The 15,596-nt window shown below is 41.4% G+C and overlaps 1 protein-coding gene across 6 annotated transcripts in view; it reads right to left on the bottom strand.

The window, feature by feature from the left end:
* Positions 1-11,077: 11,077 nt before the first annotated feature.
* Positions 11,078-15,596, bottom strand: part of ZNF462 (zinc finger protein 462) — a 92,593-nt gene continuing 88,074 nt past the window's right edge. For 5 of the 6 annotated variants that reach the window (XM_072859838.1, XM_072859841.1, XM_072859837.1 and 2 more), the window contains 2 exons: positions 15,042-15,156; positions 11,078-13,800 (listed from right to left, as the gene is read on the bottom strand). In XM_072859838.1, the coding sequence (XP_072715939.1) occupies positions 13,599-13,800; positions 15,042-15,156 (317 nt within the window). In that variant the 3' untranslated portion in view covers positions 11,078-13,598. Of the gene's footprint in view, positions 13,801-15,041; positions 15,157-15,275; positions 15,367-15,596 lie in introns of those variants that run through there. The other variant, XR_012042204.1, reaches the window with a different exon arrangement.

The following is a 15,596-nucleotide window of genomic DNA, read 5'->3' on the forward strand; positions in this document are numbered from 1 at the left end:
ATTCTAAATCACATAAAAAGTGTAACTTGTACACTTATTGATTATTAATACATAAAACATGTACAGCATGTTAAAACATTTAATTAGCACTTACATAACAGGCTAAAAGTTAAGTATCAAATTATCACTAAAATACTGTTGAGCTCTTCATTAACTGTGTGGAACAACCCCCCCAACATGCAGTGCTCAGGTTGTTCTAGCAATTAGGTGCTTTCAGCTACTGTTCAGTGATTTTATATCAGCTGTGCCCCATGCTCTGTCAGGAAAATGATACATTGTCCAGTTTCACTGTCTCTAGAATCACCTTTCTTACAATACAGGATGTTCCCAAAAAAGCCAGAAGACAAAGAAGGGACAGCAGGAAGAGATGCTCCTGAGCAAGGTTTTCAGCTTTCATCTCCATGAAGCTGTGTTTAAAAATCTGGCCAGTAAAAGACATGTTAATAGCAATTCACGATGTGGAGAACTTCATCAGTAGCTATAAGCACATCAGGAGAGAGAGGAGAGTAAATCTGCAGTGAAGGTCCGCATGTGGAAGAGGAGATGATTAGTGGTAAATGACACCAGCAGGCGGGCTTGCGGCAGAGGCCAGGGAAGAGGGGAGCTGAAACCAGAGAGCTGGAGGTCTCCAGCATCACCAGGAGGAGAGCGAGTGAGGAGATATTGCAACAGAAGTTTGAAAAAGTACAAAGGGGGTGTGGGGGGGGGCACCTTAGACTTGACTTGCAGTCGAGATGGATGCTTACTAGGGATCCCAGAGGGAAGGAAAATAATAGCCCATATATGCCATTGGGAACTTCATCCAATCACACAGTCTGTTGACAGAAGGAAACCACAATGTAGAATTACCCTTTGTTTAGTCTAAATCAGCTGCCAGTATGCACATACACCACATGAAAGGCGAAACCTGAACACGTTCCCAGAATGTCTTCCTGAAAAAGCCATCTGCTGCCCAAGCTAATGTTACCATCCTCCCCATCACAATGAGTTTTGAAAGGATAAATTCCATTTTCCAGGCAAGATAACATCCTCACCTCAGCAACATAGCTTAAGGCTGCCAAGTGCAGTCAAGAAACTGGTTTCTTCATAGAGGCTCTCAGCTATTGCATGCAGAGTCACAGAAGGGGCACAAGTGTAGAAGGGATTTGCACGCAGCCAGCACGGCCCATCACTTTTGCAGGTTTGTGAAGGGCTGTGGACTTGCACCACAGCTTCAGAGAAAAGGAGGAATTGCTACTGGTCAGCACAGAGGCAGACAGAGCCACCAGCAAGCTGCATGGGTTATTGGAGGCAGACCTGTGCTGTTGTGCTTCTCCACTTGCAGAAGGAGGTGGTAGAGGAAGGGCATCCAACCAGCCCCCTGACTTCCGTGGGGCAGGTGTGAAAGTGCCTGGTCAAGGTGAAGGTCCAACAAGAGGGGGCCATCTCCTGGCCCCAGATACAATGATACATGGTTGCTGCTCACCAAAGTGGGTAAAAAAGCCTCCCTTTCCTCAGAAGTGTCATTTAACAGACCCCAAGGAGGTTGGCAGATCTGTTCCTCCTCAGAAAAAGTGTGTCCACCCACTAATTTTGCCTAAATTCTTTGACTATATTCAATTGCATTTTTATTCATCTTGATAGTAAATCTGAATTTATGGTACCCCACCAGCTTTAAAGATATGTCATACAAAAAATAAAAAATTGTGTGCCTTTCATGCACAAATGTTTAACTTAAAGCAAATATTTAACTTAAAGCATTTTCCCTCTTGATATAACTGTGTCTGTGCACTTACCAAGAGGACAGATTTAAATGTGAGCAGTTGTGGGACCAAGAGATGGATAGCTCCTTGTGGTGGGTTGATGTTGGCTGGCTGCCAGGTGCCGACCAAGCTGCTCCATTGCTCCCCCTCCTCAACAGGACAGGGGAACAAAATGTGACAAAAAACTTGTGGGTCAAGGTAAGGACAAAGAGATCACTTACCACTTACCATCATGGGCAAAACAGACTCAATTTCGGGAAATTAATTGAATTTATTACAATCAAACAGAGTAGGATAATGAGAAACAAGAACAAAACTAAAACCACCTTCCCCCCACACCTCCCTTCTTCTCAGGCTCCACTCCACTCCTAATTTCTCTACCTCCTCCCCTCAAGTAGTGCAGGGGGTTGGAGAATGGGCATTGTGGTCAGTTCATCATGCATTGTCTCTGCCGCTCCTTCCTCCTCACACTCTTCCCCTGCTACAGGGTGAGACCTGCTCCACACATGGGAGACAGTCATCCACGAACTTCTCCAATGTGGGTCCTTTCCATGGGGTGCAGTCCTTCAGGAGCAACCTGCTCCAGCATGCGTCCCCCACGGGGTCATAGGTCCTGCCAGAAATCTTCCTCTCTATGGGCCTCAGTTCCTGCCAGGAACCTGCTCCAGCATGGGCTCTCCATGGGCTGCAGCTTCTTTCAGGGCACATCCACCTGGTCTGGCATGGGGTCCTCCACAGACAGTAGGGGGACAACCTGCATCACCATGGTCTTCACCATGGGCTGCAGGGGAACCTCTGCTCCTGTGCCTGGAGCACCTCCTCCCCCTCCTTCTTCACTGACCTTGGTGTCTGCCGGGCTGTTTCCCTCACATTTTCTCATTCCTCTCTCACAGCTGTTTCTGTGCAATGTTTCTTACCCTTTCTGAAATATGTTATTGCAAAGGCACTACCAGCATCACTGACAGGCTCAGTTTGGCCAGCAGTGGGTCCATCTTGGAGCCAGCTGGGGCTGGCTCTGTCTGACATGGGGACAGCTTCTAGTGTCCTCTCACAGAAACCACCCCTGTAGCTCCCCGCCCCACTACCAAAACCTTGCCACATAAACCAAATACACTCCTAATCCCTGGAAACTGATTCATGTCTTCAATGACCATCAGCAAGAGTAATCCTCCTGCTGAATCCTTCAATGACCATCAGCAATCCTGATATCATCTAACCTGTAAAGTAACTAATTTGTGTCCTTACCAAGAGTTTGGACAATATGAAGCTGCTCAAAGGAAACAAATAGTTTGTGGAAGGAACATATTTCTCCTCTCTCCTGGACCTGAACATGTCTTGAAAGTTGTTGGAGAAAAATGGATCTTGTTACTCTATGACACAGCACGTCAGGTCTATATTCTTTGTTCAGGGGGTGTTATTCTTGGCCTGGCATTTGCTGCCTAGTTCTGAGGTGGGTTTAGTGTCCTTGTATGCACAGAAGATGTTCAGTGCATTTTTCAGGGCTGAACCAGTTTTATGGTTAGCTTAGTTTGGCAGGATCCAGCTCCATGATGCAGACAGTCCCTTCTGGTTCTACATTCTTATTCTGGTAAAAGATAAGGGAGGTCTTCAGGCTAAGGCCATGGACAAGGACCCAACTTACCAGAATTTATTTTCTGGTTATGATAGACTTCCACAAGACAACATAGTTTCTTCTTACTTCCTAAACCAGTTCTCCGTGTAGCAAATGGAGATATTAAAACCTCCTTCTGCTCTGACAGTAAGCCACGACTTGTTTGTCCTTTAGATGGTAAGATTTTTTGGCGAAGGGTTTGTGCTCTGTTCATACTACAGCAAGCACTACAAAAATAGTTGTGTGACATGACTCTTCATGCTGTTGTCATGGACAAAAAGATTAGTGTCTTGTTCCATTTTTTATTCCATTCGCTAACTATAAATTACTGTCTTTGAGAGACCATTAGTGACAAAGGATACTAGCATGATATACTAAGGGGCTCTTGCTCAAATTATTACTACCGTTAGTGAAAAGAAACATGAGAATTAAAATAACTTAAATACTTCATTAACAACAGAAGCTTTCCTTGTGCTATGGATCCTCCATGAAGGGGACCTTGAAACGGTGATAGGAGGTGTTTACAAATAGTTTTAAGCCCTTGTCTGTCACTGGAATATAAACAGGAATTAAGGTTTAGGAATTTTGAATGCAAGTTTGTACAACTCTTCCTGCTTTGAGAGGACTCATAGTCTAAATGTTATACATTTAATGAATGTTATTCATGATACAGAGAAGTTAGTCAAAAGAGGACTATCACTACCTTTAAAAGAAAGAAATCCCAGCCTGAAATTGGACACAATCTGAACTAACTAAAGCTGTGCTGGAAACCCACTGTTGAAGAAGCGAACAAGATTCCTCACTGCTCACAGACAGCTAAAGACACTGGAAAACTTTGTGCAGAACAAAGCAGTCCATCAATGAAACAGCTGCACAGAGAGGTTATTTAGGAACCATTGATTTAGAAGTTCAGATTAGAGATGGATCTGAGCCACGAAGTTTTGATCAGAATTCAGACATGCTGTAAGTAAGTTTTCAGTCTGACCTATCAAGATGACTGGGCAGTATTCAGCTCCTGACTTCTTTAAAGCTTATACACAGTTTGGATCTGAGAGGATAGCTTGCACCCAGCTTCAGCTCCAAGAGATCAGACACCTCAGTGCTGAAAAGAAGTATTTGCATTTTACCTCAGTTCATCCTCTGCTTTGAGGTCTGTGAGGAAAAGCACTATGTCAGCATGGATGGTAGTTACAGATAAACCCGTGGATAAGAAAAAAATTAGGAAGCAAGCTTGTACCGTGACTCTCTGTTTTTGCATTTTCCCTTTCCTTTCATTAGCTTTCAGATGACATTAGACATCTGGAAAATATAAGCATAGTGGCCAGCTTTGAGATACTTAAGTTATCTTGATAAAAAGGCAAACCACCTACATGTGCATAGAACCAACCATGAAATAGAGTTCTTGTTATTTGCAGAAAGTATGACTAAAACACAGAATCACTCAGTAAACTCTCATAAAGCAGAAAGTCACCTGAATGCTGGAGAACCGCTCATCTGTATTACACCCTTGCTGTTTAATTTACAGCCTTTGCTAGTGTTCATATCAGGATGAATGATGACATTGAATCTTAACATTTTAATTGAGAAATCTTGGCGGCTCGTCTTATTCAAGGTTCCCCTTTTGCATGAAAATCAAAATGATCACCTCTTCCCTGAACAGATTAACCACCTGTGAGCACAGCACTTTTCCATTGCTGACTGATGGCGGTACCTGATCCTGCTTCTACTCGAATGCAGAATGTGTAATCATGGAGTTTGCTCTCAAGGATGACACCGAGGAGGAGGTCTACTTTTTTTCCCAGGCAAGGACCAAAAGATCTGCAGCAGATGACTGAAGTCCTCTGCTCCAGGTGAACGGAGACTCCCCATGAAAAGCGACTCTTCCATGTCTGCAAACAGAAAGAAGTGCCAGGAGGTCCCATTGGTCACCAGCACACCTATAATACAAACTCCAATATTAAGTCCTAAACTCACACCTCTGGCAATGGAAAACATGAATTTCAGATGTTTTCAAAACCACTCAGGTTCCAAAGGATGCCAACAGGCCCTGAGACTTCTAAAAATCCCACACTGCTATTACAAATGTGAAAGGCAAGGAGGCTGCCAAGGAAGTAATGCATTTGCTTACTTTTGCCACCATGTGTGTAACCAGCATATCGGTTTGGAGAGCCTTATCCCTTATTCCTCTTTTCCATCTCACTCTAAGGCTCTCCCAGACTGCACAGTGTCCCTGGGAACAGCCCACTCACTCAGAGACAACACCCATTTGATATAAATTAATGGGCAAAGAACATCTCCTTGTCAGCTTTCCAATTAAATTACATGGAAAGAAATCTAAGCTACACCATGAATCCCTGCAGAATGAGGTCCTAATTGCTAAACATGTACGTTAAATGGATTAAATAACAACATACATTTAATCTGATGATAAGAATATAATTATACTTTTGTTGCTGCTGTTAGTTGAGTTAATTACATGGGATATGATATCTACATCTGATCATCTGTCCTTCCTGCTTTTGGTGAATAGGACAGAAGACCAACCAGTTCCTCAGAGAATGATCAGGCGCGTTTAAATTTGTTCACCCCAAAAAAGCTTTTTTCTGTGACTGAGCCAAAAAAAGCACATGTCCTGTTTGTACCTCCCCTCCAGAACAGATCATAAGGACTGATGAAGGCAAGCACAAAGATACTCTTTTGATCGCCAGATGGATTATGTCTGGTCCCAACCAAAGCCTAGCGGACAACTCTGTTTTCTTGCCTCACTGTATGCTCCTCCCTTCCAGGCAGAGACGGTGCCTGTATAGTCTCAGTCTTGCATGTAAATGAGGCTGGGCTTCCTCTAGCACCAACAACCACAATAATGTTCTCAGTCTCCTAAATACAATAGCCCAACTCCTACCAGCTCCAGCATGGCCAGAGCTTGTTGTCTGGTTACTAAGAGCGATCCTGCAAAGGAAGGTGGAAGAGGTGATTACGGGAGTAGCTGGGGAATGGGGGAAGAAAACCTCAGTTTCTAACCTGTTTTCCAGGAGAAGACTGCTATAGTAATAGCAAGAAATACCCTGCAGCTGCAGCAAAATGGCTCAAAGACCTTACTTCTTTCTGCAGGCAACATGCTTTTAGTGCTGTTATTTATGTACCTATGAGAAACCAAATCCTTTCTACTTCTGAATGACTATTTTTACTTAAATCATGTGGTTTCAACAATCACATACCTGAGGTCCTAAAGAGTCTAAGCAGAGGAAAACATTTTCTCTGGAAATAACACATCAAAGACTCATTGCTTTGCAGAGCTTGCCTTCTAATTATCTACTGGTTCATACAGACCAAAACTACCACTCCTTTTACTGCAGCATCTCTGCTAGAAGTCTTTGGTGACTTCAGCCTAAATCATTCCACAAAGACTTGAAGCATCATTTGGCCCAGTAGCTTAATATGATTTCCTTCAGTTGCAGAGAAAAGTTAATATTTCAGTCCAACATTTTCAACACAAGCTAAATTAATTTGAGGCATAGCTCATAAATATATTTCTCTCTTTAAACACTACTGAGAGCACAACAGAACAGCTGCAAAGAGACACATTTCACTTAGATTTGGAAGTCATGCATGTACAGTTGGCTAGAGTGAGCTAAGCTCTTCATTAATAGAAGTGTAAACTCAATAGAGAATTCAAGAATCAAGCTGAGGCATATTTGCTTTTACACCAACTATTCAAAGAGGCAAATCACTTGAGAAGAAGAGAAGCATGTCTCTTCTCATTCCAGCAGCTGACTTCATTTTTTCCTAAGCATCCTAGCTGAAATGAATCAATTGGAATTCTTGACAGATTATTTTATGTACATGAAAAATGCATTTTATGAACAACATAAGAATAACAGAGGTCACACAACTAAATTTTAGGCAGCATTTCTTTTTAGGATAATAAAATAACAATTTTTTTAACACAAAAATATTTTACCTGTCAGTTCTCCTTAGAGAAACCAAGTTCAGTAAAATTTAAAACGGAATCAGTAGCAAAAGTACTGTAACTTATATTACTATAACATAAAATGAAGGTGAAAGAGGTAGGACTCCTGCTTCTGTGCATAAAGCTATCATCAAAATGGATTAAGATGATAATTTCATTGGGGACAGATTATTCCCTTCCTGCTCACCATGGGATTTCCCGCTTTTTCCTTCAGGAGTCAAGACACCGAACTAGACAGGGAATGGAGCTGATCTGATCAATTCCTACATTCTGCTAGAAAAAAATAGATCTCAAACGCAGTAAAAGAAAAGCCAAAAGTGCTACCTGACATTTAGCTGCACACTCCGTCTGATGCTACGCAATGGAGTGCATTGCATGAGAAGTTATTTTATTTTGCTTATTTTTTTGTGCTGTTTTCCTCATTTTTTTCCAAGTTGACAGAACTTTGGATTGGATTCCTCCAGTTGTAACAAGTGAGTATACTGGCTCAATCACAAAAGCAAAGCAAAACCGAAACCCCACCACATTGACACTATTTTGTTGGGTATTTCACTTGATTTGTAGCATATGGTGGGAGTGCTGGAAAAAAGGAATTGTAGGATTCAAGTCAGAACTAATTAAATAGTTTGGGCCAAGATGAACCACAGAAATACAGATCGATATCTTCTCCTACATGATAGCCATTTTCTGCATCTAAGAGCTGTTCGGTGCTGTCCCCTGCTAATGATGCATATAGCCCATAGAGAAAGTCTGATAAAATTTGCTTTGATCCTGCTAAAAGATCATTGCCTGAGGTACATTACATGTCACTGAGCATACATTTAGATGGAACGCATGCCTTTTGGTCAAAAATGATTGCATGTAGGACAGACAGAAATGCTGGCCAGAGAAGAGTGTATGAGTCAGTGAGCACATCCTTAAAGGAGTTCACACTTCGCCAAAAACATGGGCTTGCAAAAAGTCAGAGACAAGCTGAAGAAACTGAAGGTTAAGAGAACACCAAATAAACAGAAAAATAGGAAATTGAAATAGGAAATGGGCCTGGAAGGGAGTTCTGGAGGTCTCTGGTCCAACCTCTTACCCAAAGCAGGATTATTGCCGACACTAGGTCAGGTCAGTCATGGCTTTGTCTGTACGAGTCCAAAAAGCACCAACAGTGAAGATATCACATGCTCATGGATTGACCTGCCCCAGTGCTGCACCACATTCCAACAGAAAAGCTATCCTGTTGTCCTACCCAAATGTCTTCTCCCTTTATAGCCACTCACGTGTATGTCCTGCATGCCTGATGAATCAGGCTTCCTTCTCTCCCTCTACCCTTGCAAAACATGCACTGTATTTCCACACACAGGTAAGTAACTGCAAATGCAGCAGGAAAGACAATGCCTTCAGCTGGCTCTCCAAACATCGTTGATCCAAATAGGCATCAGCCTTCTTTACCAAGACTTTGGCCAGGATGCTTGCTCTTTAGCTTATGCCACCCAGCCCCACCTTTGGTTCATAGGGTGTTTGCACCCATCCGTTTATCTGAGGACAGTTGGGTACATGACAGATGAGAAGACGATAAAAGGTTTAGAAGCTGCATCCTGGAAGGACTGGAGCCTTCAAGGCTAAACTTTGTACTCCAGATTGCTCAAACCGATATCCCTGTTTCCAGCAGTGGTTGGTGTGGGGGGCATGGCATTAACCATGCTGCCAACAAAGAAAGGTTTCTCTAACATCTTAAGCCTATCTTGGACTAAAACATTCCCTTTTCCAAAATCTTCTTACCCAGAATCATTTCCTATTCAGAAATCTTCCTGCTTTGGAGCCAGACAGCTGGCTTTCATGGTGGAAAAGTTCTGTGTTATCAGAAAAATATTGAAGAAAGACTTCAGGGTGAAGAAGAGTGGAGAAACTTGGGGCAGTTTTCACTGAAATGTACTGAACATCTGCAATTGTATTTAGATATTTTCTTGAAGCCAGGAGACTGACTTCTGCTGTTTAAGTTCACATGAACTCTTCTGTGAGGCAGCAGTTTCCAAGATAACTGGGCCACAAATATCCCTATCACTTTGCAAAGAACGGACTTTCCACTGGAAACCCTACAGTTCCGGAACTACAGTCCTTACTTACCGTGACCCTGCCAGTCCTCAGTGTTGGTCCCTGAGTCACAGGATAACCTCAGCTCTTCTCCAGGGAGGTTGCGTGTTTGCAAGGAAGGGAAGTCTCCCTTCCCATAGCAACTCCTGCAAAGCCTTTGCACCGGCGTGAATACGAAGGCAAGATCTTTGCATGGAGAGCATTCAGGCACTGTACCTCTAGACCGAAAGAAAACGCCAGCAGTCAGCTAGCAATAATGTAGCAAACATTTACCCAGACTTCTTAAGAAAAGGAAGGACAATGAGCCTGGGAATACAGTGTGTGCAGAACACCAGTTGTCCCGCGGCACAAATGCTCCCTGTGAAGCCCAGGGATCCCAGTTATGAGAAAGGGAATTGTCCGGCAAGGCAGAGAAGTAATGTGAGTAAAGGATCATGTTAGTAACTTTCTCCTTTGCCTCTTCCCTCCCACTCCCTTATTGTATTTCAATTCAGCACAGGAATCTCAAGGCAGGTGATCCAGTTACATTCAGCCAGCAATGTAAAACTGGGAAGATCGACAGACTCACACAATCCTGCCACTGAGGTGAATGGGGTAACGCAACTGTAACGCTCTAGAAATCATCCCAAGGTCTTTCATTACATCAGTTATGTAATTCTCGTTAGTGACGTACCACTGAGCAACCCTTTCTCTTTTTAAATTGGTGGAAGTGCAGGTTAGCTCTGGGCTAGAACATACAATGTGCAAATTATTTGTAGGTCTCCCTCATGAACAAATGTTCCCAGAGACCACTGAAAAAAGGTGGTCTTAACAGCCTAAATCTTAACAGCCTAAAATGCATCCTTTTTTTTTTTCTCTGTAAACATAGGATAATGAAATAAATATTTTAAGAGAAATATTTTGACTTCAAGGGAGAAAGCTGGAAGCACGTGAAGCTATCAGGTGATCAAAGCTTTCATACTGTCTAACATCATAACATTCAGTTGAGATCCAGTTCCAGTACAATCAAAAAGCTACTTAAACTGGAAACAGAATCTGATTAAAACACACCCAGAAAAAACCTCTCACATGTTCTGAATGTGCACTTAAAAATCTATATTCAGCAAAGAAAGATTCCAAGACAACACCACAAGCATCATTTTAAGTTTTCAGTGGAGAAGGAGTTAAAAATAATGCCTCCTGCTCCACCTTACTGGGTGTATATTCGACTCCAATTAAGCACAGCATCAATACTGGATCCCGTAGGTCATCAGATATTGGAGCATACGGTATCCCAACTCATGAAGAGACTGAGTTGATAATCTAAATACCAGCCTGTCTCCATCTATTTTGATCTTTCAAGACAGCCTGCAAAATTCCTTCATTTCTATGTTTGGGTTCAGGAGGAGTCAGCAGACCTTGGCAGTGTGCCCTTGACCTCTAATGGATGTCGGGCTGGTGGATATTCAAAGCATTCTTCAGGGATGTGGTAGACCCTAGACCTGTGTGAGCTAGAGGAAATCACTCCTCCCCACCTGTAAATCCAAAATTCCCTGTTAAATAGGGGAGGAAAGGGTGCAGAGGGGAAAAAGGGTGCTTTGCTCCCTCCCAGAGCTGCCAGTTGCAGAACCAGTCACTTGTACAGACCCATGATCAGAGCAGCCAATACAAAACTACACACACAGAAGCACACACTCTTAAAAAGTTTTTATTAATTTTCATTGTTTTTTTTTTTTAAAAAAAACAAACCCGTCAGTGCAACAGTTCAGTATCCCCTTCCTATCCCCCATCAGTAAGCAGTAATTTTAAAATCAGGAAATACCGAGTGCTGAAGCCAATGGGTTAGCATTTTGCTATTATTTCCTTCTGTCAAACTCTGAAAAAGTCCTCTGTATAAATTAAACAATGAAAAAAATGTTATTTTCAATCCTATGTCATTACAGTCAACAGAATCATAATAATGCATCTAAAATGTGTGTCCACAATACATCAGGTATACATTTTTGGGAAAAGAAAAAAAGGAAAAAAAAAATATGACATTCTAGGCTTGTTAAAAGGATAATGGTCCCATATTTTTTATTAACAGGTTAGCAAAACAAAATCCAATGGATTACAATATTTACATGTTATTTGAAAAATAAAGTAGTGATAAAAGCATGTCACAATCATTATTTCTTTTTTTTTTTTTCTTTTTCATTTTTGGTAACCATTACAAACACCCAATCCAGGTATGGAACTGTTTAAATACATTTGAAATGAGGCCAATTAAAAAACAAATACAGACACAAAATGTGTATTTATACTTGTCCCTCCAATGTGTTTTTCCATGACATTCCCTCCCTACTTCAAAAAACAAAACAAAAATAACCCAACAAAAAAAATCAAAAGAATCCCCCTAACACACAACTGATGAATCCCCAAAAGCAAAACACCATGCTTCTCAAGTAGCACTTATTCCACAAATGCAACATTTTTGCCATCAATTTTATGTGAAGCTCTCTAGGACACCATTCCTCAGCAGCTTCCTATTTTCCCCCCTCCCCCTCCCACAGATCCCCCCAAAAACAAAAAAAACAAACGAAGACACATGCATTTCTAAAACTAGGTTTCAGTCAAGTACTTTCTACTTTTTGGAAAGAAACTCTTTTTTTTGTTCACAATCAGAACATACCATGGGCACCAGATCCTGTATTCATTGCTCAGGCAAAATTCCTGTTGAGTTTGGTAGGCTTTCCACCCAAGAAGTAGTGCAGGATCAGCCACTTAGGTATGCAGGTTCCTATTCATTCTACGCTGCTCCCCTCATGCTAAAAGCTAAGAAGGAGGGGAAAAACTTAGCAACTCCATCTTGAATCGAGTAAAAGTAGTTCTCCAGGCTCAATGTTGTATGTAACTATTTCACCTCCGCTTGCAAAAAGATGTTTTAACAGACACCCCTCCCTCCCACCACACCAAAACAAAAAGAAAACACGCACACCACAGACGGAAGAAAAAAAGACAGCCAATCTTAACGAAAAGTTACTGGTGTGAGGCTGATAGATGTTAGTATGACAAGCAACAGAATGGTTATGAGGACCTATGTGTTTGGCCCGCGAGCTGCATAGCTGTGCCGTAAGTTTGGTTCTTTAGTTTTTTAAAAAAAAGTTAAAACTTCTTTGTTATTTCCATATGCTTAAAATTAACAACAACAACAACAACAACAACAACAACAAAAAGTTCTATTCACAAGATCTAGTCTCCTTTCCCTGTCCCCCCCTCAAAAAGAAATACTCATTTTACATGAGAAACTTAATTGTGCTGTATTTGTAACACCTCAGGCTGATAGAAAATAAACATGTGGCAAACAAAACCGCACAATCAGTCACATGAAATCTATCAAATCCTAAAATTATAACTGAATACTAACAAACAGCTTACCTGGAATAAAGGATGACAATTCACAAACAGTTATCTAGGAATTAAAGTCTCTCTCTCTTTTTTTTGTTTTTTTTTTTACTAAAATAATTAAAAAAATCACAGTATTTTAAGAAATAAAACCCACACTGGGATTTTAAGCACAATTTGTTTTCCTTTCTTTAAAACTTGTTTTCTTCCTCCATTCACCACCTTGCCCAGCAGTCTCTCTACATTTAACCACAACAACAACAGGTAGTACTGACAAATGCAGAGATCTCCCTTGGTTAATTCTGAGGTACTAGGAAACAGGTGACTGTTTTAAGCAAAGCAGTTTCTGTTTTGTTTTTGTTTTCCTTTTTTTTTTTTTCCTCTTTTTTTTTCTTTTCTAAAGCAGTTGCATTCAGTCTGGAAAAGCGTTATGTATTAAAACTAGAAAAACGCACACAAATTTGTGCGTTGAAAAGTTGTCCCCCCCACTTCTTCCATGCTCACGACGCTTCCATTCACAAACAATCCAAGTCTCCACTGCAAAGCACGATGTGTAATGTAGGAATACGGGGAGTTGCTTCATTAGTCCAAGATGAATGTAACTTCCCATTGTCAAGATCCAGAAGAAAAGATGCAGTGATGTAATGGAGCCACTTATTCCATCACTTAAATAACTTTAATATACACACACTCACACGGGTACCAGTGCTTTGAAAATAGATCATTCAGTCCTAAAAGCAGCTTTATTTCTTCCTTCTGCCCACCCCACCCACCCACCCCACCACGTTCATCACTGTTCAAGTACGTTGATTAGAATCACACCAAATGCTTATTCATTTTTGGCCTCCGAGTTGTCTTGGAGAGGTTTGTCAGCAGCTACCATGCTGACTGCTGTTTCACTGTTATGGGAATAGTCCACCACCATTTTCTCAATGCCTTCTTTTTCTTCTGGCAGTATGCTAACAGTTTCTTCTACGTCCTCCTTTGGCTGGCTGTCCTCACTGGTCCTGTGCTTGCTTTCGTTCAGTGCCCTGGAATGCCGAGCAGCAGAAAATAGAAACACTTGCAGTCAATATAAAGAACAGCAAAGCCAATCTGTGCGTATCACACAAGGGAGAAAAACAGATCACTTTCTAAAAAGGTAGATGCAAGCAGCCACACCATTGCCACCTCATGAGCAAAAGGATAGGCAGCGGAATGAAGCTACCAGCGGGACTCATGACATTCTAGCTTTGAAACTAAATCTTTATTTGCTCTATACTGGGACAGACATGAGATGAGAGTCAAGAACCCCAATTCTGACTTTTAATAGTTTATTCCCCTTTCCCCAGTCCCTTGTAAACAAGACTTACAAGGCACCAAACAAAGGCACAGGAAAAGAGTACTCTTCCCAAAGAGTTAATGATCCAATAAAACTTTTTATAGGTTGCAACATTTCAAGTACTCATATTTAGGCAGACAAGATTAAGGGTAAGAGAAGTAATATTTCTCATCCCATGACGGTTAAACTACAATACTGTATTCAAATGTCTTCCACATGTCAGCAACCTTGAATTATATCTACTCTTTGAAGAAACTCTGGTCAGCAGAGATCTCTGCTACCAACAAGATCTTCATCAAAAGAAGGAAAATGATTGTTCCAGAGATGCTTATCTTATCTGTGATTCATATCATCCCACAGTGTGCAAACTGCTATAGAAAGGCAAAGATCTTCACTATGAAGATGAACTAGTGAACTTCACTATGCACATTTTAGGAGGAGTTCATTCAGATTGATTTTACGTCCCTTGAAGGTCTTGACATTTCTCCACACATAATTCTTTGCACTGGTATGCAAGTTTAGCTGCAAGCATGCAAAAGAGACATAACAATAAAGGGAAAAAAAAACCAGTTCCTTCCTAGAACATTCCATATAATTTTCTGCCATTTTTATGCCACTCTGCTGGCAGGCAATATCAACAGTACACTCAGGTAAAGTTAATCCTAGCAAAGTGGTATTCACCTTGCAACAATCTTAAGTTTTAGAATCACAGTTAAACTCTACAGTCTACAGCCACCCTGGGCAGCAGAGTAAAAAAGGATGAACAGGAACTTCCCATGCAGAGACATCTGATGACTGTATCCACACTTGCAATAGACAGAATTGTTCTTTACAGAACTGTGTTTGCCTTCATCACAGGGCTTTTTGGAAGGCAAGGAATGGGGTGGGGGGAATGTACAGAGATCTACTGTCACGTTTGGCTGTTTGGCAAAGGAATGTAAACCAACTTACATGCCATGTCTCAGCACATGTCGCTCCCACTCAGAGCCTTCTGTAAATGATCGGCCACAGAACTCACACGGAAAGCGTTTCTCTGGAGCACCACTGTCAGAAAACATCATGGAATCTGGAAAAGGACAGCATAGTCCGTGAATTCAGAAGTGCCAGGGCAAGAAGGGACCACTGTGATCCTACTCTGATCCCCTCTGCTCCACCTTCTCATCCTTGAGAAGCAAAAAGACTTACCTATCAAATAACTGTGTGTGTGAAAATGCAACTCCCCCAAAGCAAAGTGACACTGCAAGCGACAAATCCCATCCTAAGTCTTAAAGCATCTCTGCAAATAAGGGTAACCAGTTATTACTCCCTGTTCCTGTATTTCAACAAAAGAAGAGACTGTGGAGTTTTAATTCAAAACCAAAACTGAGAAGTTTAGGGCTGAAAAGGCTTGAAAGCAAAATCAGAAAACCTACTAAAGCCCATCTATAATTTCTGAATTTGTAGTACAAATTTTAGGAAACAAAGACTTGGTATATTTAACATGTGATCCTCATAATAAATAGATAT

Source organism: Ciconia boyciana, chromosome 4 (assembly GCF_034638445.1).
Source record: "Ciconia boyciana chromosome 4, ASM3463844v1, whole genome shotgun sequence".
Classification (NCBI taxonomy): Eukaryota; Metazoa; Chordata; class Aves; order Ciconiiformes; family Ciconiidae; genus Ciconia; species Ciconia boyciana.